This window comes from Scyliorhinus torazame, chromosome 16 (assembly GCF_047496885.1).
Source record: "Scyliorhinus torazame isolate Kashiwa2021f chromosome 16, sScyTor2.1, whole genome shotgun sequence".
Lineage (NCBI taxonomy): Eukaryota > Metazoa > Chordata > Chondrichthyes > Carcharhiniformes > Scyliorhinidae > Scyliorhinus > Scyliorhinus torazame.
Genome location: NC_092722.1, coordinates 79,144,081 through 79,168,696, shown reverse-complemented (window position 1 = coordinate 79,168,696; position 24,616 = coordinate 79,144,081). Strand labels below are relative to the sequence as shown.

General features: G+C 58.8%; 1 protein-coding gene across 1 annotated transcript in view; it reads left to right on the top strand.

Annotated features, from left to right (window-relative positions):
- The window catches only part of LOC140392266 (uncharacterized), a 54,852-nt gene extending 40,378 nt beyond the window's left edge, over positions 1-14,474 (top strand). Inside the window, exons 3-5 of the mRNA XM_072477582.1 lie at positions 1,533-1,587; positions 1,686-1,744; positions 14,197-14,474. Of these exons, the coding sequence (XP_072333683.1) occupies positions 1,533-1,587; positions 1,686-1,744; positions 14,197-14,474 (392 nt within the window). The remainder of the gene's footprint in view (positions 1-1,532; positions 1,588-1,685; positions 1,745-14,196) is intronic.
- Positions 14,475-24,616: the final 10,142 nt, after the last annotated feature.

The window sequence follows — 24,616 nt, the reverse complement described above, 5'->3', positions numbered from 1 at the left end:
GGAGATATCTGTACACTGACTGGTGTCTCTCAGTCCTCTCTCTCAGGGAGATATCTGTACACTGACTGGTGTCTCTCAGTCCCCTCTCTCTCTCAGGGAGATATCTGTACACTGACTGGTGTCTCTCAGTCCCCTGTCTCTCAAGGAGATATCTGGACACTGACTACTGACTGGTGTCTCTCAGTCCCCTGTCTCTCAGCGAGATATCTGTACACTGAATGGTGTCTCTCAGTCCCCTCTCTCTCTCAGGGAGATATCTGTACACTGACTGGTGTCTCTCAGTCCCCTCTCTCTCTCAGGGAGATATCTGTACACTGACTGGTGTCTCTCAGTCCCTCCTCTCTCTCAGGGAGATATCTGTACACTGACTGGTGTCTCTCAGTCCCCCCTCTCTCTCAGGGAGTTATCTGTACACTGACTGGTGTCTCTGTCCTCTCTCTCTCAGGGAGACATCTGTACGCTGACAGGTGTCTCTCAGTCCCCTCTCTCTCTCAGGGAGATATCTGTACACTGACTTGTGTCTCTCAGTTCCCTCTCTCTCTTAGGGAGATATCTGTACACTGACTGGTGTCTCTCAAACCTCTCTCTCTCTCAGGGAGATATCTGTACACTGACTGGTGTCTCTCAGTCCCCTCTCTCTCAGGGAGATATCTGTACACTGACTGGCGTCTCTGAGTCCCACATCTCTCTCAGGAAGATATCTGTACACTGACTGGTGTCTCTCAGTCCCCCACTCTCTCGGAGATATCTGTACACTGACTGGTGTCTCTCAGGGAGATATCTGTACACTGACTGGTGTCTCTCAGTCCCCTGTCTCTCAGGGAGATATCTGTCCACTGACTGGTGTGTTTCAGTCCCCTATCGCTGAGGGAGATATCTGTACACTGACAGGTGTCTCTCAGTCCTCTCTCTCTCAGGGAGATATCTGCACACTGACTGGTGTCTCTCAGTCCCCTCTCTCTCTCAGGGAGATATCTGTACACTGACTGGTGTCTCTCAGTCCTCTCTCTCTCAGGGAGATATCTGTACACTGACTGGTGTCTCTCAGTCCCCTCTCTCTCTCAGGGAGATATCTGTCCACTGACTGGTGTCTCTCAGTCCCCTCTCAGGATTATAACTGATGTCTATATTGTCGTGTTAGGTGCTCTGCTACACAGACGAACCAACACGGTTGCGGATGGTACAACTCAGTTTTATTGCTGACAATATTTACAATGGTAAACGTGTTACTGTGGTTCGTTCATTACCCTCTAGCCTGTGGACCCAGCCCTAACACTATCTTGGAGAGGCACTCAGCACATGGTGGATGTCTGAGTGGCTCGCTGTGAGCTCTGTGCCCTGAGCTGTCTCCTGCTGGAATGAGCGGGAAGTGTCGTGTTCCCCGTTTTATAGTGCGTGTGCTCTTGCCTGTGATTGGCTGTGGTGTTATGTGTGTATTGATTGGTCCATTGATCTGTCCATCAGTGTGTATGTCTGTTTGCACCATGATGTTTATCTGAATATCATGACATATATTATGTTTGCATCTCTAGGTGGGAGCATGGATCAGCCTGAGGATTTACAGAGTGAAGATTTACTGAGCCTAGAGTTAGTATTTAATCATTCTCCTGGCTCTGAGCAGTTTCCTCACTAAATGCTCTCTCTCTCTCAGCCACTCACTGATTCCCTCACTGTGTCTATTTCAGGAATGTCAATCATCTGGAGGCGAGGTTAAGTCGGAGAAGGTCGAAGATTCTACAATCCTGTGAGCGCCTCTACGATCTGTCTCTCCCTCTCCAATCATTCCTGTCTCCCTCGCTTTCTCCATCCATATCTGTCCCTCTCTCTCTTCATCCATCCCTGTCTCCCTCTCTCTCCATCCATTCCTGTTTCCCTCTCTCTCTCTCCATCCATCCTTGTCACCCTCTCTCTATCTCCATCCATCCCTTTCCTCCCTCTGTCTCCATCCATTCCTACCTCCATTTCTCTCTCTTCATCCATCCATGTCTCCCTCTCTCCATCCATCCCTGTCTCCCTCTCTCTCCATCCATCCTTGTCTCCCTCTCTCTCCATCCGTCCCTGTCTCCCTCTCTCTATCCATCCATCCCTGTCTCCCTCCCTCTCTCCATCCATCCCTGTCTCCCTCTCTCTCTCCATCCATCTCTGTCTCCTTCTCTCTCTCCATCCATCCCTGTCTCCCTCTCTCTCTCCATCCATCCCTGTCTCCCTCCCTCTCTCCATCCATCCCTGTCTCCCTCTCTCTCTCCATCCATCCCTGTCTCCTTCTCTCTCTCCATCCATCCCTGTCTCCCTCTCTCTCTCTCTCCTATCCCTGCCTCCCTCTCTCTCTCCTATCCCTGCCTCTCTCTCTCTCTCCATGCATCCCTGTTTCCCTCTCTCTCTCTCCATCCATCCCTGTCTCCCTCACTCTCTCTCCATCGATCCATCCCTGTCTCCCTCTCTCTCTCCCACTCCACCCATCCCTCGTCTCCCTCTCTATCCACCCCTGTCTCCCTCTCTCCCTCTCCATTCATCCCTGTCTCCCTCTCTCTCCATCCATCCTTGTCTTCCTCTCTCTCTCCATCCATCCTCGCCTCCCTCTCTATCCACCCCGTCTCTCGCTCTCTCCCTCTCCATTCATCCCTGTCTCCCTCTCTCTTTCTCCATCCACCCTCGTCTCCCTTTCTCTCCCATCCATCCTCGTCTCCTTCTCTCTCTATCCACCCCTGTCTCCCTCTCTCCGTCTCCATCCATCCCTTTCTCCCTGTTTCTCTCTCCATCCATCCCTGTCTCCCCCTCCAACCATCCCTGTCTCCCTCTCCCTCTCCATCTATCCCTGTCTCCCTATCTCTCTCTTTCCCTCTCTAACCATCCCTGTCTCCATCTTTACCTCCAACCATCCCTGTCTTCCTCTCTCACTCTCTCGCCTCTCCATACATCCCATCTCCCTTTCTCTCTCGCACTTCATCCCTCATCTTGCACCGCTCCTGCCATCTCTTTCATTGTCTCTCACTCTCTTTCGTCTATCTGTCTCTCTTTCACCATCTCCATATCTGACAAGCTCCTTTCCTGCCTCTCTCCATGTCTCACTTTCTCTCTTCGTCCCACTGTTCTGCACCCTCTTTGTCACTCTCAATCTCTCCACCTCTACTCTATCTCTCTCACATTCTCTCACCCTGTCTCTGTATGTTTCTCTCCCGCTCATTCCAAATCTCTCTCTGAATTTCCTCCCTTTCTGTCTCTCCCCCACATCTTCTGTCTCACTCTGTCTCTTTATCTCTCCCCTCTCTCTCTCTGACTCTCTCCCAGACTCTCACTGCCTCCAATTTCTCTCCTCTCTATGTCTCCCTCTCCCCATCACCTTTCTTCTCTCTCTCCTCTCTCGGCTTTCCCCTCTCTCTCCGTTCTTCTCTCCTCTCTCCCACTCCCCTTTAACCCTCTCTCTAGCACTCCCCCCCCTCCCCACGTGCTGTACCAGCTCCCACCCCCCCTCCCCCGCCTGCTGTACCAGCTCCCACTCCCTCCCCCCCTGCCTGCTGTACCAGCTCTCACCCCCTCCCCCCCCGCCTGCTGTACCAGCTCCCACCCCCCCAGCCCCCGCCTGCTGTACCAGCTCCCACCCCCCCTCCCCCGCCTGCTGTACCAGCTCTCACCCCCCCTCCCCGCCTGCTGTACCAGCTCCCACCCCCCCTGCCCCCGCCTGCTGTACCAGCTCCCACCCCCCCTCCCCCGCCTGCTGTACCAGCTCCCACCCCCCCTCCCCCGCCTGCTGTACCAGCTCCCACCCCCCCCCCCGGCCTGCTGTACCAGCTCCCACCCCCTCTCCCCCCGCCTGCTGTACCAGCTCCCACCCCCTCTCCCCCCGCCTGCGGTACCAGCTCCCACTCCCTCCCCCCCGCCTGCTGTACCAGCTCCCACCCCCCCCGCCTGCTGTACCAGCTCCCACCCTCCCTGCCCCCGCCTGCTGTACCAGCTCCCACCCCCTCTCCCCCCGCCTGCTGTACCAGCTCCCACCTCCTCCACCCCGCCTGCTGTACCAGCTCTCACCCCCCTTCCCCCACCTGCTGTACCAGCTCTCATCCCCCCTCCCCCACCTGCTGTACCAGCTCTCACCCCCCTTCCCCGCCTGCTGTACCAGCTCCCACCCCCCTGCCCCCGCCTGCTGTACCAGCTCCCACCCCCTCCCCCCCGCCTGCTGTACCAGCTCTCACACCCCCTCCCCCACCTGCTGTACCAGTTCCCACCCCCCCTGCCCCCGCCTACTGTACCAGCTCCCACTCCCTCCCCCCCTGCCTGCTGTACCAGCTCTCACCCCCTCCCCCCTGCCTGCTGTACCAGCTCCCACCCCCTCCCCCCCTGCCTGCTGTACCAGCTCCCACTCCCTCCCCCCCTGCCTGCTGTACCAGCTCCCACCCCCTCCCCCCCGCCTGCTGTACCAGCTCCCACCCCCTACCCCCCTGCCTGCTGTACCAGCTCTCACCCCCCTCCCCCGCCTGCTGTACCAGCTCTCACCCCCCTCCCCCGCCTGCTGTACCAGCTCCCCCCCCTCCCCCGCCTGCTGTACCAGCTCCCACTCCCTCCCCCCCCGCCTGCTGTACCAGCTCCCACTCCCTCCCCCCTGCCTGCTGTACCAGCTCCCACCCCCTCCCCCCCGCCTGCTGTACCAGCTCCCACTCCCTCCCCCCCCCCTGCTGTACCAGCTCCCACCCCCTCCCCCCCGCCTGCTGTACCAGCTCCCACTCCCGCCCCCCCGCCTGCAGTACCAGCTCTCACCCCCCTCCCCTGCCTGCTGTACCAGCTCCCACCCCCCTCCCCCGCCTGCTGTAACAGCTCCCACTCCCTCCCCCCCCGCCTGCTGTACCAGCTCCCACTCCCTCCCCCCCCTGCCTGCTGTACCAGCTCCCACCCCCTCCCCCCCGCCTGCTGTACCAGCTCCCACTCCCTCCCCCCCGCCTGCTGTACCAGCTCCCACCCCGTCCCCCCCGCCTGCTGTACCAGCTCCCACTCCCTCCCCCCCGCCTGCTGTACCAGCTCCCACCCCCTCCCCCCCGCCTGCTGTACCAGCTCCCACCCCCACCCACCGCCTGCTGTACCAGCTCCCACTCCCTCCCCCCCTGCCTGCTGTACCAGCTCCCACCCCCTCCCCGCGCCTGCTGTACCAGCTCCCACTCCCTCCCCCCCGCCTGCTGTACCAGCTCCCACTCCCTCCCCCCCGCCTGCAGTACCAGCTCCCACCCCCCCTGCCTGCTGTACCAGCTCCCACTCCCTCCCCCCCGCCTGCTGTACCAGCTCTCCCCCCCCTCCCCCCTGCCTGCTGTACCAGCTCCCACTCCCTCCCCCCCGCCTGCTGTACCAGCTCCCACTCCCTCCCCCCCGCCTGCTGTACCAGCTCCCACCCCCCCTTCCTGCTGTACCAGTTCCCACCCCCTCCCCCCCCGCCTGCTGTACCAGCTCCCACCCCCCTCCCCCGCCTGCTGTACCAGCTCCCACCCCCCTCCCCCGCCTGCTGTACCAGCTCCCACTCCCTCCCCCCCCGCCTGCTGTACCAGCTCCCACCCCCCCTGCCCCCGCCTGCTGTACCAGCTCCCACCCCCCTCCCCGCCTGCTGTACCAGCTCCCACTCCCTCCCCCCCTGCCTGCTGTACCAGCTCCCACTCCCTCCCCCCCTGCCTGCTGTACCAGCTCCCACCCCCTCCCCCCCGCCTGCTGTACCAGCTCCCACCCCCCCTCCCCCCGCCTGCTGTACCAGCTCCCACCCCCTCCCCCCCGCCTGCTGTACCAGCTCCCACCCACTCCCCCCCCGCCTGCTGTACCAGCTCTCACCCCCCCTCCCCCTCCTGCTGTACCAGCTCCCACCCCCTCCCCCCCCGCCTGCTGTACCAGCTCCCACCCCCTCTCCCCCCGCCTGCTGTACCAGCTCCCACTCCCTCCCCCCCCTGCCTGCTGTACCAGCTCCCACCCCCTCTCCCCCCGCCTGCTGTACCAGCTCCCACTCCCTCCCCCCCTGCCTGCTGTACCAGCTCCCACCCCCCTCCCCCGCCTGCTGTACCAGCTCCCACTCCCTCCCCCCCTGCCTGCTGTACCAGCTCCCACCCCTCCCCCGCCTGCTGTACCAGCTCTCACCCCCCCTCCCACCACCTGCTGTACAAGCTCCCACCCCCCCTGCCCCCGCCTGCTGTACCAGCTCCCACTCCCTCCCCCCCGCCTGCTGTACCAGCTCTCCCCCCCCTCCCCCCTGCCTGCTGTACCAGCTCCCACTCCCTCCCCCCCGCCTGCTGTACCAGCTCCCACTCCCTCCCCCCCGCCTGCTGTACCAGCTCCCACCCCGTCCCCCCCGCCTGCTGTACCAGCTCCCACTCCCTCCCCCCCGCCTGCTGTACCAGCTCCCACCCCCTCCCCCCCGCCTGCTGTACCAGCTCCCACCCCCACCCACCGCCTGCTGTACCAGCTCCCACTCCCTCCCCCCCTGCCTGCTGTACCAGCTCCCACCCCCTCCCCCCGCCTGCTGTACCAGCTCCCACTCCCTCCCCCCCGCCTGCTGTACCAGCTCCCACTCCCTCCCCCCCGCCTGCAGTACCAGCTCCCACCCCCCCTGCCTGCTGTACCAGCTCCCACTCCCTCCCCCCCGCCTGCTGTACCAGCTCTCCCCCCCCTCCCCCCTGCCTGCTGTACCAGCTCCCACTCCCTCCCCCCCGCCTGCTGTACCAGCTCCCACTCCCTCCCCCCCGCCTGCTGTACCAGCTCCCACCCCCCCTGCCTGCTGTACCAGTTCCCACCCCCTCCCCCCCCGCCTGCTGTACCAGCTCCCACCCCCCTCCCCCGCCTGCTGTACCAGCTCCCACCCCCCTCCCCCGCCTGCTGTACCAGCTCCCACTCCCTCCCCCCCCGCCTGCTGTACCAGCTCCCACCCCCCCTGCCCCCGCCTGCTGTACCAGCTCCCACCCCCCTCCCCGCCTGCTGTACCAGCTCCCACTCCCTCCCCCCCTGCCTGCTGTACCAGCTCCCACTCCCTCCCCCCCTGCCTGCTGTACCAGCTCCCACCCCCTCCCTCCCGCCTGCTGTACCAGCTCCCACCCCCCCTCCCCCCGCCTGCTGTACCAGCTCCCACCCCCTCCCCCCCGCCTGCTGTACCAGCTCCCACCCACTCCCCCCCCGCCTGCTGTACCAGCTCTCACCCCCCCTCCCCCTCCTGCTGTACCAGCTCCCACCCCCTCCCCCCCGCCTGCTGTACCAGCTCCCACCCCCTCTCCCCCCGCCTGCTGTACCAGCTCCCACTCCCTCCCCCCCTGCCTGCTGTACCAGCTCCCACCCCCTCTCCCCCCGCCTGCTGTACCAGCTCCCACTCCCTCCCCCCCTGCCTGCTGTACCAGCTCCCACCCCCCTCCCCCGCCTGCTGTACCAGCTCCCACTCCCTCCCCCCCTGCCTGCTGTACCAGCTCCCACCCCTCCCCCCGCCTGCTGTACCAGCTCTCACCCCCCCTCCCACCACCTGCTGTACAAGCTCCCACCCCCCCTGCCCCCGCCTGCTGTACCAGCTCCCACTCCCTCCCCCCCTGCCTGCTGTACCAGCTCCCACCCCCCCACCCCCGCCTGCTGTACCAGCTCCCACTCCCTCCCCCCCTGCCTGCTGTACCAGCTCCCACCCCCTCTCCCCCCGCCTGCTGTACCAGCTCCCACCCCCTCCCCCCCGCCTGCTGTACCAGCTCCCACCCCCTCCCCCCCGCCTGCTGTACCAGCTCCCACCCCTTGCCCCCGCCTGCTGTACCAGCTCCCACTCCCTCCCCCCCTGCCTGCTGTACCAGCTCTCACCCCACTCCCCCCGCCTGCTGTACCAGCTCCCACCACCCCTGCCCCCGACTGCTGTACCAGCTCCCACCCCCTCTCCCCCCGCCTGCTGTACCAGCTCCCACCTCCTCCACCCCGCCTGCTGTACCAGCTCTCACCCCCCCTCCCCCACCTGCTGTACCAGCTCTCACCCCCCTTCCCCGCCTGCTGTACCAGCTCCCACCCCCCTGCCCCCGCCTGCTGTACCAGCTCCCACCCCCTCCCCCCCGCCTGCTGTACCAGCTCTCACCCCCCCTCCCCCACCTGCTGTACCAGCTCCCACCCCCCCTGCCCCCGCCTACTGTACCAGCTCCCACCCCCTCCCCCCGCCTGCTGTACCAGCTCCCACCCCCCCTGCCCCCGCCTACTGTACCAGCTCCCACCCCCGCCCCTGCCTGCTGTACCAGCTCTCACCCCCCTCCCCCGCCTGCTGTACAAGCTCCCACCCCCCTCCCCTGCCTGCTGTACCAGCTCCCACCCCCTCCCCCCTGCCTGCTGTACCAGCTCCCACCCCCACCCCCCGCCTGCTGGACCAGCTCCCACCCCCTCCCCCCGCCTGCTGTACCAGCTCTCACCCCCCTCCCCCGCCTGCTGTACCAACTCCCACCCCCTCCCCCCGCCTGCTGTACCAGCTCCCACCCCTCCCCCCGCCTGCTGTACCAGCTCCCACCCCCTCCCCCCGCCTGCTGTACCAGCTCTCACCACCCTCCCCCGCCTGCTGTACCAGCTCTCACCCCCCTCCCCCGCCTGCTGTACCAGCTCCCAGCCCCCCTCCCCACCACCTGCTGTACCAGCTCCCACCCCCTCCCCCCCGCCTGTTGTACCAGCTCTCACCCCCCCGCCTGCTGTACCAGCTCTCACCCCCTCCCCCGCCTGCTGTACAAGCTCCCACCCCCTCCCCCCCGCCTGCTGTACCACCTCCCACCCACTCCCCACCCCGCCTGCTGTACCAGCTCTCGCCCACCCCTCCCCCCGCCTGTTGTGCCAGCTCTCACCCCCCCGCCTGCTGTACCAGCTCTCACCCCCTCCCCCCCGCCTGCTGTACCAGCTCTCACCCACCCCTCCCCCGCCTGTTGTGCCAGCTCTCACCCCCCCGCCTGCTGTACCAGCTCTCACCCCCACCCCCCCCGCCGGCTGTACCAGCTCCCACCCCCTCCCCCCCCGTCTGCTGTACCAGCTCCCACCCCCTCTCCCCCCGCCTGCTGTACCAGCTCCCAGCCCCCCTCCCCGCCTGCTGTACCACCTCCCACCCCCTCCCCCCGCCTGTTGTACCACCTCCCACCCCCTCCCCCCGCCTGCTGTACCGGCTCCCCCTCCCCCGCCTGCTTTACCAGGTCCCACCCCCTCCCCCCCGCCTGCTGTACCAGCTCTCACCCCCTCCCCCAGCCTGCTGTACCAGGTCCCACCCCCTCCCCATCGCCTGCTGTACCAGCTCCCACCCCCTCCCCTCCCGCCTGCTGTACCAGCTCTCACCCCCCTCACCCCGCCTGCTGTACCAGCTCTCACCCCCTCCCCCGCACCTGCTATACCAGCTCTCACCCCCCTCACCCCGCCTGCTGTACCAGCTCTCAACCCCCTCCCCCGCCTGCTGTACCAGCTCTCACCCCCCTCCCACCCCCTCCCCCCCGCCTGCTGTATCAGCTCTCACCCCCCTCCCACCCCCTCCCCCCGCCTGCTGTACCAGCTCTCACCCCCCTCCCACCCCGCCTGCTGTACCAGGTCCCCCTCCCCCCGCCTGCTGTACCAGCTCTCACCCCCCCTCCCCCAGCCTGCTGTACCAGCTCTCACCCCCCTCCCACCCCCTCCCCCGCCTGCTGTACCAGCTCCCACCCCCTCCCCCCCCGCCTGCTGTACCAGCTCCCACCCCCTCCCCCGCCTGCTGTACCAGTTCCCACCCCCTCCCCCCCCCGCCTGCTGTACCAGCTCCCACCCCCTCCCCCACGCCTGCTGTACCAGCTCCCACCCCCTCCCCCCCGCCTGCTGTACCAGCTCCCACCCCCTCCCCCGCCTGCGGTACCAGCTCCCAGCCCCCCTCCCCGCCTGCTGTACCAGCTCCCACCCCCTCTCCCCCGCCTGCTGTACCAGCTGCCTCCCCCTCTCTCCCCGCCTGCTGTACCAGCTCCCACCCCCTCTCCCCCCGCCTGCTGTACCAGCTCCCACCCCCTCTCCCCCGCCTGCTGTACCAGCTCCCACCACCCCCCGCCTGCTGTACCAGCTCCCACCCCCTCCCCCCCCCGCCTGCTGTACCAGCTTCCATCATCCCCCCTGCCTGCTGTACCAGCTCCCACCCCCTCCCCCCCCCCCACGCCTGCTGTTCCAGCTCCCCCCCCCGCCTGCTGTACCAGCTCCCACACCCCTTCCCCCGCCTGCTGTACCAGCTCCCACCCCCTCTCCCCCCGCCTGCTGTACAAGCTCCCACCCCCCCCTGCCTGCAGTACCAGCTCTCACCCCCCTTCACCCCGCCTGCTGTACCAGCTCCCACCCCCCGCCTGCTGTACCAGCTCCCACCCCCTCCCCCCCGCCTGCTGTACCAGCTCCCACCCCCCCCGCCTGCTGTATCAGCTCTCACCCCCCCTCACCCCGCCTGCTGTACCTGCTCCCACCCCCTCCCCCGCCTGCTGTACCAGCTCCCACCCCATCCCCACCGCCTGCTGTACCAGCTCCCATCACCCCCCCGCCTGCTGTACCATCTCACGCCCCCCCGCCTGCTGTACCAGCTCCCACCCCCTCCACCCCCGCCTGCTGTACCAGCTCCCACCCCCTCCCCCCCCCGCCTGCTGTACCAGCTCCCCCCCCCCCCCCCCCCCCCCGCCTGCTGTACCAGCTCCTACCCCCTCCCCCGCCTGCGGTACCAGCTCCCAGCCCCCCCTCCCCCGCCTGCTGTACCAGCTCGCTCCCCCTCTCCCCCCGCCTGCTGTACCAGCTCCCAGCCCCCCCTCCCCCGCCTGCTGTACCAGCTCCCACCCCCTCTCCCCCCGCCTGCTGCACCAGCTCCCACCCCCTCCCCCCCGCCTGCTGTACCAGCTCCCACCCCCCCGCCTGCTGTACCAGCTCCCACCCCCTCCCCCCAGCCTGCTGTACCAGCTCCCAGCCCCTCCCCCCCGCCTGCTGTACCAGCTCCCACCACCCCCCGCCTGCTGTACCAGCTCCCACCCCCTCCCCCCCCCGCCTGCTGTACCAGCTTCCATCATCCCCCCTGCCTGCTGTACCAGCTCCCACCCCCTCCCCCCCCCCACGCCTGCTGTTCCAGCTCCCCCCCCCGCCTGCTGTACCAGCTCCCACACCCCTTCCCCCGCCTGCTGTACCAGCTCCCACCCCCTCTCCCCCCGCCTGCTGTACCAGCTCCCACCCCCCCCTGCCTGCAGTACCAGCTCTCACCCCCCTTCACCCCGCCTGCTGTACCAGCTCCCACCCCCCGCCTGCTGTACCAGCTCCCACCCCCTCCCCCCCGCCTGCTGTACCAGCTCCCACCCCCCCCGCCTGCTGTATCAGCTCTCACCCCCCTCACCCCGCCTGCTGTACCTGCTCCCACCCCCTCCCCCGCCTGCTGTACCAGCTCCCACCCCATCCCCACCGCCTGCTGTACCAGCTCCCATCACCCCCCCGCCTGCTGTACCATCTCACGCCCCCCCCGCCTGCTGTACCAGCTCCCACCCCCTCCACCCCCGCCTGCTGTACCAGCTCCCACCCCCTCCCCCCCCCGCCTGCTGTACCAGCTCCCCCCCCCCCCCCCCCGCCTGCTGTACCAGCTCCCACCCCCTCCCCCCGCCTGCGGTACCAGCTCCCAGCCCCCCCTCCCCGCCTGCTGTACCAGCTCGCTCCCCCTCTCCCCCCGCCTGCTGTACCAGCTCCCAGCCCCCCCTCCCCCGCCTGCTGTACCAGCTCCCACCCCCTCTCCCCCCGCCTGCTGCACCAGCTCCCACCCCCTCCCCCCCGCCTGCTGTACCAGCTCCCACCCCCCCGCCTGCTGTACCAGCTCCCACCCCCTCCCCCCAGCCTGCTGTACCAGCTCCCAGCCCCTCCCCCCCGCCTGCTGTACCAGCTCCCACCCCCCCCGCCTGCTGTATCAGCTCTCACCCCCCCTCACCCCGCCTGCTGTACCAGCTCCCATCACCCCCCCGCCTGCTGTACCAGCTCACGCCCCGCCCCGCGGCCTGCTGTACCAGCTCCCACCCCCTCCACCCCCGCCTGCTGTACCATCTCCCACCCCCTCCCCCCCCGCCTGCTGTACCAGCTCCCACCGCCTCCCCCCCGCCTGCTGTACCAGCTCTCACCCCCCCTCCCCCGCCTGCTGTACCAGCTCTCACCCCCCCTCCCCACCTGCTGTACCAGCTCCCACCCCCTCCCCCCCCGCCTGCTGTACCACCTCCCACCCCCTCCCCCCGCCTGCTGTACCAGCTCCCACCGCCTCCCCCCCGCCTGCTGTACCAGCTCCCACCCCCTCCCCCCCGCCTGCTGTACCACCTCCCACCCCCTCCCGCCCGCCTGCTGTACCAGCTCCCACCCCCTCCCCCCCGCCTGCTGTACCACCTCCCACCGCCTCCCCCCCGCCTGCTGTACCAGCTCCCACCCCCTCCCCCCCGCCTGCTGTACCACCTCCCACCCCCTCCCGCCCGCCTGCTGTACCAGCTCCCACCCCCTCCCCCCCGCCTGCTGTACCACCTCCCACCCCCTCCCGCCCGCCTGCTGTACCAGCTCCCACCCCCTCCCCCCCGCCTGCTGTACCACCTCCCACCGCCTCCCCCCCGCCTGCTGTACCAGCTCCCACCCCCTCTCCCCCCGCCTGCTGTACCAGCTCCCACCGCCTACCCCCCGCCTGCTGTACCAGCTCCCACCGCATCCCCCCCGCCTGCTGTACCAGCTCTCACCCCTCCCCCCGCCTGCTGTACCAGCTCCCACCCCCTCCCCCCCCGCCTGCTGTACCAGCTCTCACCCCCCCTACCCCCCGCCTGCTTTACCAGCTCTCCCCCGCCCCCCCACCCCCCCCCCCCCACCCCGGCTGCTATACCAGCTCCCACCCACACACCCCCGCCTGCTGTACCAGCTCTCCCCCGCACCCCCCCCACCCCCACCCCCCGGCTGCTGTACCAGCTCTCACCCCACCCCCCTCCCGCCTGCTGTACCAGCTCCCATCCCCCTCCCGCCTGCTGTACCAGCTCTCACCCCACCCCCCCCCCACCCCCACCCCCCGGCTGCTGTACCAGCTCTCACCCCACCCCCCTCCCGCCTGCTGTACCAGCTCTCACCCCCTCCCCCCCCGCCTGCTGTCCCAGCTCTCACCCCCCTCCCCCGCCTGCTGTACCAGCTCCCACCCCCCTCCCGCCTGCTGTACCAGCTCTCACCCCCCATACCCCCCGCCTGCTTTACCAGCTCTCCCCCGCCGCCCCCCCCCCCCCCGGCTGCTATACCAGCTCCCACCCACACACCCCCGCCTGCTGTACCAGCTCTCACCCCCCCTACCCCCCGCCTGCTGTACCTGCTCTCCCCCGCCCCCCCCCCCACCCCCACCCCCCGGCTGCTGTACCAGCTCTCACCCCACCCCCCTCCCGCCTGCTGTACCAGCTCCCATCCCCCTCCCGCCTGCTGTACCAGGTCTCACCCCACCCCCCTCCCGCCTGCTGTACCAGCTCTCACCCCACCCCCTCCCGCCTGCTGTACCAGCTCCCATCCCCCTCCCGCCTGCTGTACCAGCTCTCACCCCCCCCCCCACCCCCACCCCCCGGCTGCTGTACCAGCTCTCACCCCACCCCCCTCCCGCCTGCTGTACCAGCTCCCATCCCCCACCCGCCTGCTGTACCACCTCTCACCCCACCCCCCTCCCGCCTGCTGTACCAGCTCTCACCCCACCCCCTTCCCGCCTGCTGTACCAGCTCTCACCCCCCTCCCCCGCCTGCTGTACCAGCTCTCACCCCACCCCCCTCCTGCCTGCTGTACCAGCTCCCACCCCCCTCCCGCCTGCTGTACCAGCTCCCACCCCCTCCCCCCGCCTGCTGTACCAGCTCCCACCCCCCTCCCGCCTGCTGTACCAGCTCTCACCCCCCTCCCGCCTGCTGTACCAGCTCCCACCCCCTCCCCCCTGCCTGCTGTACCAGCTCCCACCCCCCTCCTGCCTGCTGTACCAGCTCTCAACCCCCCTGCCTGCTGTACCAGCTCTCACCCCCCCCCCCGCCTGCTGTACCAGCTCTCCCCCCCCCCCCCCAGCCCTTGCATGCTGTGCCAGCTCTCCCCCCCACCCCCTGCATGCTGTGCCAACTCTCCTCCCCCCACCCCCCGCCTGCTGTACCAGCTCACCCCCCCCCCACCTGCTGTACCAGCTCACCCCCCACAACCCCCACCCCCCACCCCCCGCCTGCTGTACCAACACTCACCGTCTCTATCTCTCCTCCCTTCTAGCCCGCCTGCTGTACCAGGAGTACAGCCACGTGGCGCTGGACCGGGAGATCTTGCGGCAGAAACTCGAAGTGCCCACGAGCAGTGAGGCGCCGGGGACCCCGGAGCTAGTGCAGAGGCGCGCGAGGGATCCGGCATGTCCCCGGGCTCCCAGCATGGTGCGCGCCTCCCTCTTCGTCCCATTCAGCCTCTGGAGGGACATCCCAGAGGTCAGAAGCCGCCACAGCGAGCTTGACCGTCTGACCCAGGAGCAGCTGAGGCTGCAAGAGGTGAGTGAGTGAGCGAGTGAGTGAGTGAATCAGTGAGTGAGTGAGTCAGTGAGTGAGCGAGTGAATCAGTGAGCGAGTGAATCAGTGAGCGAGTGAATCAGTGAGTGAGTGAATCAGTGGGTGAGTGAATCAGTGAGTGAGTGAATCAGTGAGTGAGTGAATCAGTGAGTGAGTGAATCAGTGAGTGAGTGAGTGAATCAGTGAGCGAGAGAATCAGTGAGCGAGTGAATCAGTGAGTGAGTGAATCAGTGAGTGAGTGAATCAGTCAGTGAGTGAATCAGTGAGTGAGTGAATCAGTGAGTGAGTGAATCAGTGAGTGAGTGAATCAGTGAGCGAGTGAATCAGTGAGTGAGTGAATCAGTGAGTGAATCAGTGAGTGAGTGAGTGAGTAAATCAGTGAGAGAGTGAATCAGTGAGCGAGTGAATTAGTGAGAGAGTGAATCAGTGAGAGAGAGTGAATCAGTGAGAGAGTGAATCAGTGAGTGAGTGAATCAGTGTGAGAGTGAATCAGTGAGTCAGTGAATCAGTGGGTGAGTGAATCAGTGAGCGAGTGAATCAGTGAGCGAGAGAATCAGTGAGTGAGTGAATCAGTGGGTGAGTGAATCAGTGAGTGAGTGAATCAGTGAGGGAGTGAATCAGTGGGTGAGTGAATCAGTGAGCGAGTGAATCAGTGAGCGAGAGAATCAGTGAGTGAGTGAATCAGTGAGTGAGTGAATCAGTGAGTGAGTGAATCAGTGAGTGAGTGAATCAGTCAGTGAGTGAATCAGTGAGAGAGTGAATCAGTGAGTGAGTGAATCAGTGAGCGAGGGAATCAGTGAGTGAGTGAATCAATGAGCGAGTGAATCAGTGAGTGAGTGAATCAGTGAGGGAGTGAATCAGTGGGTGAGTGAATCAGTGAGCGAGTGAATCAGTGAGCGAGAGAATCAGTGAGTGAGTGAATCAGTGGGTGAGTGAATCAGTGAGTGAGTGAATCAGTGAGGGAGTGAATCAGTGGGTGAGTGAATCAGTGAGCGAGTGAATCAGTGAGTCAGGGAATCAGTGAGGGAGTGAATCAGTGGGTGAGTGAATCAGAGAGTGAGTGAATCAGTGAGCGAGAGAATCAGTGAGTGAGTGAATCAGTGAGTGAGTGAATCTGAGTGAGTGAATCAGTGAGTGAGTGAATCAGTCAGTGAGTGAATCAGTGAGAGAGTGAATCAGTGAGTGAGTGAATCAGTGAGCGAGGGAATCAGTGAGCGAGTGAATCAGTGAGTGAGTGAATCAGTCAGTGAGTGAATCAGTGAGTGAGTGAATCAGTGAGTGAGTGAATCAGTGAGTGAGTGAATGAGTGAGTGAGTGAATCAGTGAGTGAGTGAATCAGTGAGTGAGTGAGTGAATCAGTGAGCGAGTGAATCAGTGAGCGAGAGAATCAGTGAGCGAGTGAATCAGTGAGTGAGTGAATCAGTGAGTGAGTGAATCAGTCAGTGAGTGAATCAGTGAGTGAGTGAATCAGTGAGTGAGTGAATCAGTGAGTGAGTGAATCAGTGAGCGAGTCAGTCAGTGAGTGAGTGAATCAGTGAGTGAGTGAATCAGTGAGTGAGTGAATCAGTGAGCGAGTGAGTCAGTGAGTGAGTGAATCAGTGAGTGAGTGAATCAGTGAGTGAGTGAATCAGTGAGTGAGTGAATCAGTGAGTGAGTGAATCAGTCAGTGAGTGAATCAGTGAGCGTGTGAATCAGTGAGCGAGTGAATCAGTGAGTGAGTGAATCAGTGAGCGAGTGAATCAGTGAGCGAGTGAATCAGTGAGTGAGTGAATCAGTGAGAGAGTGAATCAGTGAGTAAGTGAGTGAGTGAATCAGTGAGAGAGTGAATCAGTGAGAGAGTGAGTGAATCAGTGAGAGAGTGAATCAGTGAGAGAGTGAATCAGTGAGTGAGGGAATCAGTGAATCAGTGAGAGAGTGAATCAGTGAGAGAGTGAATCAGTGAGAGAGTGAATCAGTGAGTGAGGGAATCAGTGAATCAGTGAGAGAGTGAGAGAGTGAATCAGTGAGTGAGTGAGTGAATCAGTGAGTGAGTGAGTGAATCAGTGAGTGAGTGAATCAGTGAGAGAGTGAATCAGTGAGTGAGGGAATCAGTGAATCAGTGAGAGAGTGAATCAGTGAGAGAGTGAGTGAATCAGTGAGAGAGTGAATCAGCGAGAGAGTGAGTGAATCAGTGAGAGAGTGAATCAGCGAGAGAGTGAGTGAATCAGTGAGAGAGTGAATCAGTGAGTGAGTGAGTGAATCAGTGAGCGAGTGAATCAGCGAGAGAGTGAATCAGTGAGTGAGTGAGTGAATCAGTGAGTGAGTGAGTGAATCAGTGAGAGAGTGAATCAGTGAGAGAGTGAGTGAATCAGTGAGAGAGTGAATCAGCGAGAGAGTGAGTGAATCAGTGAGAGAGTGAATCAGTGAGTGAGTGAGTGAATCAGAGAGTGAGTGAGTGAATCAGTGAGAGAGCGAATCAGTGAGTGAGTGAATCAGTGAGGGAGTGAATCAGTGAGTGAGTGAATCAGTGAGGGAGTGAATTAGTGAGAGAGTGAATCAGTGAGAGAGAGTGAATCAGTGAGTGAGTGAGTGAGTGAATCAGTGAGAGAGTGAATCAGTGAGTGAGTGAAACAGTGAGTGAGTGAATCAGTGAGTGAGTGAGTGAGTGAATCAGTGAGAGAGTGAATCAGTGAGCGAGTGAATTAGTGAGAGAGTGAATCAGTGAGAGAGAGTGAATCAGTGAGAGAGTGAATCAGTGAGTGAGTGAGTGAATCAGTGAGAGAGTGAATCAGTGAGTGAGTGAATCAGTGAGTGAGTGAGTGAATCAGTGAGTGAGTGAGTGAGTGAATCAGTGAGAGAGTGAATCAGTGAGCGAGTGAATTAGTGAGAGAGTGAATCAGTGAGAGAGAGTGAATCAGTGAGAGAGTGAATCAGTGAGTGAGTGAGTGAGTGAATCAGTGAGAGAGTGAATCAGTGAGTGAGTGAATCAGTGAGAGAGTGAATCAGTGAGTGAGTGAATCAGTGAGTGATTCAGTGAGTGAGTGAGTGAGTGAATCAGTGAGAGAGTGAATCAGTGAGCGAGTGAATTAGTGAGAGAGTGAATCAGTGAGAGAGAGTTAATCAGTGAGCGAGTGAATTAGTGAGAGAGTGAATCAGTGAGAGAGAGTGAATCAGTGAGAGAGTGAATCAGTTAGTGAGTGAGTGAGTGAATCAGTGAGTGAGTGAATCAGTGAGTGAGTGAGTGAATCAGTGAGCCAGTGAATCAGTGAGTGAGTGAATCAGTGAGAGAGTGAATCAGTGAGAGAGTGAATCAGTGAGTGAGGGAATCAGTGAGAGAGTGAATCAGTGAGTAAGTGAGTGAGTGAATCAGTGAGAGAGTGAATCAGTCAGTGAGTGAATCAGTGAGTGAGTGAGTGAATCAGTGAGTGAGTGAATCAGTGAGTGAGTGAGTGAATCAGTGAGTGAGTGAATCAGTGAGTGAGTGAGTGAATCAGTGAGCGAGTTAATCAGTGAGTGAGTGAATCAGTTAGCGAGTGAATCAGTGAGTCAGTGAATCAGTGAGCGAGTGAATCAGTGAGAGAGTGAATCTGTGAGCGAGTGAATCTGTGAGCGAGTGAATCAGTGAGTGACTGAATCAGTGAGAGTGAATCAGTGAGCGAGTGAGTGAGCGAGTGAATCAGTGAGTGAGTGAGTGAATCAGTGAGTGAGTGAATCAGTGAGTGAGTGAGTGAATCAGTGAGAGAGTGAATCAGTGAGTGAGTGAATCTGTGAGCGAGTGAATCAGTGAGTGAGTGAATCAGTGAGCCAGTGAGTCAGTGAATCAGTGAGTCAGTGAATCAATGAGCGAGTGAATCAGTGAGTGAGTGAATCAGTGAGCGAGTGAATCAGTGAGTGAGTGAATCAATGAGTGAGTGAAACAGTGAGTGAGTGAATCAATGAGTGTGTGAATCAGTGAGGGAGTGAATCAGTGAGCGAGTTAATCAGTGAGCGAGTGAATCAGTGAGGGAGTGAATCAATGAGTGAGTGAATCATTGAGTGAGTGAATCAGTGAGTGAGTGAGAGAGTGATTCAGTGAGTGAGTGAATCAGTGAGTGAGTGAATCAGTGAGAGAGTGAATCAGTGAGTGAGTGAATCAGTGAGCGAGTGAATCAGTGAGTCAGTGAATCAGTGAGCGAGCGAATCAGTGAGTCAGGGAATCAGTGAGCGAGTGAATCAGTGAGAGAGTGAATCAGTGAGTGAGTGAATCAGTGAGTGAGTGAGTGAATCAGTGAGTGAGTGAATCAGTGAGCGAGTGAATCTGTGAGTGAGTGAATCAATGAGCGAGCGAATCAGTGAGAGAGTGAATCAATGAGCGAGTGAATCAGTGAGTGAGTGAATCAGTGGGTGAGTGAATCAGTGGGCGAGTGAATCAGAGAGTGAGTGAATCAGTGAGTGAGTGAATCTGTGAGCGAGTGAATCAGTGAGTCAGTGAATCAGTGAGCGAGCGAATCAGTGAGTCAGGGAATCAGTGAGAGAGTGAATCAGTGAGCGAGTGAATCAGTGAGGGAGTGAATCAGTGAGTCAGTGAATCAGTGAGCTAGTGAATCAGTGAGTGAGGGAATCAGTGAGCGAGTGAATCAGTGATAATCAGTGAGCGAGTGAATCAGTGAGTGAGTGAATCAGTGAGAGTGTGAATCAGTGAGTGAGTGAATCAGTGAGCGAGGGAATCAGTGAGCGAGTGAATTAGTGAGTGAGTGAATCATTGAGTGAGTGAATCAGTGAGTGAGTGAGAGAGTGATTCAGTGAGTGAGTGAATCAGTGAGTGAGTGAATCAGTGAGAGAGTGAATCAGTGAGTGAGTGAATCAGTGAGTGAGTGAATCACTGAGTGAGTGAATCAGTGAGGGAGTGAATCAGTGAGTGAGTGAATCAGTGAGTCAGTGAATCAATGAGCGAGTGAATCAGTGAGCGAGTGAATCAGTGAGTGAGTGAATCAGTGAGTGAGTGAATCAGTGAGTCACTGAATCAGTGAGTGAGTGAATCAGTGAGGGAGTGAATCAATGAGTGAGTGAATCAGTGAGGGAGTGAATCAGTGAGCCAGTGAATCAGTGAGTCAGTGAATCAGTGAGCGAGTGAATCAGTGAGAGAGTGAATCAGTGAGCGAGTGAATCAATGAGCGAGTGAATCTGTGAGCGAGTGAATCAGTGAGAGAGTGAATCAATGAGCGAGTGAACCAGTGTGCGAGTGAATCAGTGAGCGAGTGAATCAGTGAGCGAGGGAATCAGTGGGTGAGGGAATCAGTGAGCGAGTGAATCAGAGAGAGAGTGAATCAGTGAGTCAGTGAATCAGTGAGTCAGGCAGTGAGTGAGTGAATCAGTGAGTGAGTGAATCAATGAGTGAGTGAATCAATGAGCGAGTGAATCAGTGAGTGAATCAGTGAGTGAGTGAATCAGTGAGTCAGTGAGTGAGTGAGTGAATCAGTGAGTGAGTGAATCAGTGAGTGAGTGATCAGTGAGACAGTGAGTGAGTGAGTGAATCAGTGAGCGAGTGAATCTGTGAGTGAGTGAATCAGTGAGTGAGTGAACCAATGAGCGAGTGAATCAGTGAGCGACTGAATCAGTGAGCGAGTGAATCAGTGAGTGAGTGAATCAATGAGCGAGTGAATCAGTGAGTGAGTGATTCAGTGAGTGAGTGAATCAGTGAGTGAGTGAATCAGTGAGTGTATCAGTGAGTGAGTGAATCAATGAGCGAGTGAATCAGTGAGTGAGTGAATCAGTGAGCGAGTGAATCAGTGAGGGAGTGAATCAGTGAGTGAGTGAATCAATGAGCGAGTGAATCAGTGAGTGAGGGAATCAGTGAGCGAGTGAATCAGTGAGCGAGTGAATCAATGAGCGAGTGAATAGGTGAGCGAGTGAATCAATGAGTGAGGGAATCAGTGGGTGAGTGAATCAGTGGTTGAGTGAATCAATGAGCGAGTGAATCAGTGAGTCAGTGAGTGAGTGAGTGAATCAGTGAGTGAGTGAATCAGTGAGTCAGTGAGTGAGTGAGTGAATCAGTGAGTGAGTGAATCAGTGAGCGAGTGAATCTGTGAGTGAGTGAATCAATGAGCGAGTGAATCAGTGAGTGAGTGAATCAGTGGGTGAGTGAATCAGAGAGTGAGTGAATCAGTGAGCGAGTGAATCTGTGAGCGAGTGAATCAATGAGCGAGTGAATCTGTGAGTGAGTGAATCAGTGAGTGAGTGAATCAGTGAGTGAGTGAATCAGTGAGCGAGTGAATCAGTGAGTCAGTGAATCAGTGAGCGAGTGAATCAGTGAGTGAGTGAATCAGTGAGCGAGTGAATCAGTGAGTGAGTGAATCAGTGAGCGAGTGAATCTGTGAGTGAGTGAATCAGTGAGTGAGTGAATCAGTGAGCGAGTGAATCAGTGAGCGAGCGAATCAGTGAGTCAGGGAATCAGTGAGCGAGTGAATCAGTGAGAGAGTGAATCAGTGAGCGAGTGAATCAGTGAGTGAGTGAGTGAATCAGTGAGTGAGTGAATCAGTGAGCGAGTGAATCTGTGAGTGAGTGAATCAATGAGCGAGCGAATCAGTGAGAGAGTGAATCAATGAGCGAGTGAATCAGTGAGTGAGTGAATCAGTGGGTGAGTGAATCAGTGGACGAGTGAATCAGAGAGTGAGTGAATCAGTGAGTGAGTGAATCTGTGAGCGAGTGAATCAGTGAGTCAGCGAATCATTGAGCGAGCGAACCAGTGAGTCAGGGAATCAGTGAGTGAGTGAATCAGTGAGAGAGTGAGTCAGTGAGCGTGTGAATCAGTGAGCGAGTGAATCAGTGAGCGAGTGAATCAGTGAGGGAGTGAATCAGTGAGGGAGTGAATCAGTGAGTCAGTGAATCAGTGAGCTAGTGAATCAGTGAGTGAGGGAATCAGTGAGCAAGTGAATCAGTGATAATCAGTGAGTCAGTGAATCAGTGAGTCAGTGAATCAGTGAGCGAGTGAATCAGTGAGTGAGTGAATCAGTGAGAGTGTGAATCAGTGAGTGAGTGAATCAGTGAGTGAGTGAATCAGTGAGTGAGTGAATCAGTGAGCGAGGAAATCAGTGAGCGAGTGAATCAGTGAGTGAGTGAATCATTGAGTGAGTGAATCAGTGAGTGAGTGAGAGAGTGATTCAGTGAGTGAGTGAATCAGTGAGTGAGTGAATCAGTGAGAGAGTGAATCAGATAGTGAGTGAATCAGTGAGGGAGTGAATCAGTGAGTGAGTGAATCAGTGAGTCAGTGAATCAATGAGCGAGTGAATCAGTGAATGAGTGAATCAGTGAGCGAGTGAATCAGTGAGCGAGTTAATCAGTGAGTGAGTGAATCAGTGAGCGAGTGAATCAGTGAGTGAGTGAATCAGTGAGGGAGTGAATCAGTGAGTGAGTGAATCAGTGAGTCAGTGAATCAATGAGCGAGTGAATCAGTGAGCGTGTGAATCAGTGAGTGAGTGAATCAGTGAGCGAGTGAATCAGTGAGCGAGTTAATCAGTGAGTGAGTGAATCAATGAGCGAGTGAATCAGTGAGTGTTTGAATCAGTGAGTGAGTGAATCAGTGAGTGAGTGAATCAGTGAGTCAGTGAATCAGTGAGTGAGTGAATCAGTGAGTCACTGAATCAGTGAGCGAGTGAATCAGTGAGTGAGTGAATCAGTGAGTCAGCGAATCAGTGACTGTGTGAATCAGTGAGTGTGTGAATCAGTGAGTGAGTGAATCTGTGAGAGAGTGAATCAGTGAGTCAGTGAATCAGTGAGAGAGTGAATCAGTTAGTGAGTGAATCAGTGAGTGAGTGAATCAGTGAGAGAGTGAATCAATGAGCGAGTGAATCAGTGAGTCAGTGAATCAGTGAGCGAGTGAATCAGTGAGTGAGTGAATCAGTGAGTGAGTGAATCAGTGAGTGAGTGAATCAGTGAGTGAGCGAATCAGTGAGTGAGAGAATCAGTCAGTGAGAGAATCAGTGAGCGAGTGAATCAATGAGCGAGTGAATCAGTGAGTGAGTGAATCAGTGAGCGAGTGACTCAGTGAGGGAGTGAATCAGTGAGTGAGTGAATCAGTGAGCGAGTGAATCAGTGAGCGAGTGAATCAGTGATTGAGTGAATCAGTGAGCGAGTGAATCAATGAGAGAGTGAATCAGTGAGTGAGTGAATCAGTGAGTGAGTGAATCAGTGAGTGAGCGAATCAGTGAGTGAGAGAATCAGTCAGTGAGAGAATCAGTGAGCGAGTGAATCAATGAGCGAGTGAATCAGTGAGTGAGTGAATCAGTGAGCGAGTGACTCAATGAGCGAGTGAATCAGTGAGTGAGTGAATCAGTGAGCGAGTGACTCAGTGAGGGAGTGAATCAGTGAGTGAGTGAATCAGTGAGCGAGTGAATCAATGAGAGAGTGAATCAGTGAGTGAGGGAATCAGTGGGTGAGTGAATCAGTGTGCGAGTGAATCAGTGAGTGTGTGAATCAGTGAGTGAGTGAATCAATGAGCGAGTGAATCAGTGAGTGAGTGAAACAGTGAGTCAGTGAGTGAGTGAGTGAATCAGTGAGTGAGAGAATCAGTGAGTGAGTGAATCAGTGAGTCAGTGAGTGAGTGAGTGAAGCAGTGAGTGAGTGAATCAGTGAGCGAGTGAATCAGTGAGTGAGTGAATCAGTGAGTGAGTGAATCAGTGAGTGAGTGAGTGAATCAGTGAGCCAGTGAATCAGTGAGTGAGTGAATCAGTGAGAGAGTGAATCAGTGAGAGAGTGAATCAGTGAGTGAGGGAATCAGTGAGAGAGTGAATCAGTGAGTAAGTGAGTGAGTGAATCAGTGAGAGAGTGAATCAGTCAGTGAGTGAATCAGTGAGTGAGTGAGTGAATCAGTGAGTGAGTGAATCAGTGAGTGAGTGAGTGAATCAGTGAGTGAGTGAATCAGTGAGTGAGTGAGTGAATCAGTGAGTGAGTGAATCAGTGAGTCAGTGAATCAGTGAGCGAGTGAATCAGTGAGTCAGTGAATCAGTGAGCGAGTGAATCAGTGAGAGAGTGAATCTGTGAGCGAGTGAATCTGTGAGCGAGTGAATCAGCGAGTGACTGAGTCAGTGAGAGTGAATCAGTGAGCGAGTGAGTGAGCGAGTGAATCAGTGAGTGAGTGAGTGAATCAGTGAGTGAGTGAATCAGTGAGTGAGTGAGTGAATCAGTGAGAGAGTGAATCAGTGAGTGAGTGAATCTGTGAGCGAGTGAATCAGTGAGTGAGAGAATCAGTGAGCCAGTGAGTCAGTGAATCAGTGAGTCAGTGAATCAATGAGCGAGTGAATCAGTGAGTGAGTGAATCAGTGAGCGAGTGAATCAGTGAGTGAGTGAATCAATGAGTGAGTGAAACAGTGAGTGAGTGAATCAATGAGTGTGTGAATCAGTGAGGGAGTGAATCAGTGAGCGAGGTAATCAGTGAGCGAGTGAATCAGTGAGGGAGTGAATCAATGAGTGAGTGAATCATTGAGTGAGTGAATCAGTGAGTGAGTGAGAGAGTGATTCAGTGAGTGAGTGAATCAGTGAGTGAGTGAATCAGTGAGAGAGTGAATCAGTGAGTGAGTGAATCAGTGAGCGAGTGAATCAGTGAGTGAGTGAATCAATGAGCGAGGGAATCAGTGAGTGAGTGAATTAGTGGGTGAGTGAATCAGAGAGTGAGTGAATCAGTGAGTGAGTGAATCAGTGAGCGAGTGAATCAGTGAGTCAGTGAATCAGTGAGCGAGCGAATCAGTGAGTCAGGGAATCAGTGAGCGAGTGAATCAGTGAGAGAGTGAATCAGTGAGTGAGTGAATCAGTGAATGAGTGAGTGAATCAGTGAGTGAGTGAATCAGTGAGCGAGGGAATCAGTGAGCGTGTGAATCAGTGAGCGAGTGAATCAGTGAGTGAGTGAATCAGTGAGCGAGGGAATCAGTGAGTGAGTGAATCAGTGAGAGAGTGAATCAGTGAGCGAGTGAATCAGTGTGTGAGTGAATCAGTGGGTGAGTGAATCAGTGAGCGAGTGAATCAGTGAGTCAGTGAATCAGTGAGTCAGCGAATCAGTGAGCGAGTGAATCAGTGAGTGAGTGAATCAGTGAGCGAGTGAATCAGTGAGCGAGCGAATCAGTGAGTGAGCGAATCAGTGTGTGAGTGAATCAGTGAGCGAGTGAATCAGTGAGTGAGCGAGTGAA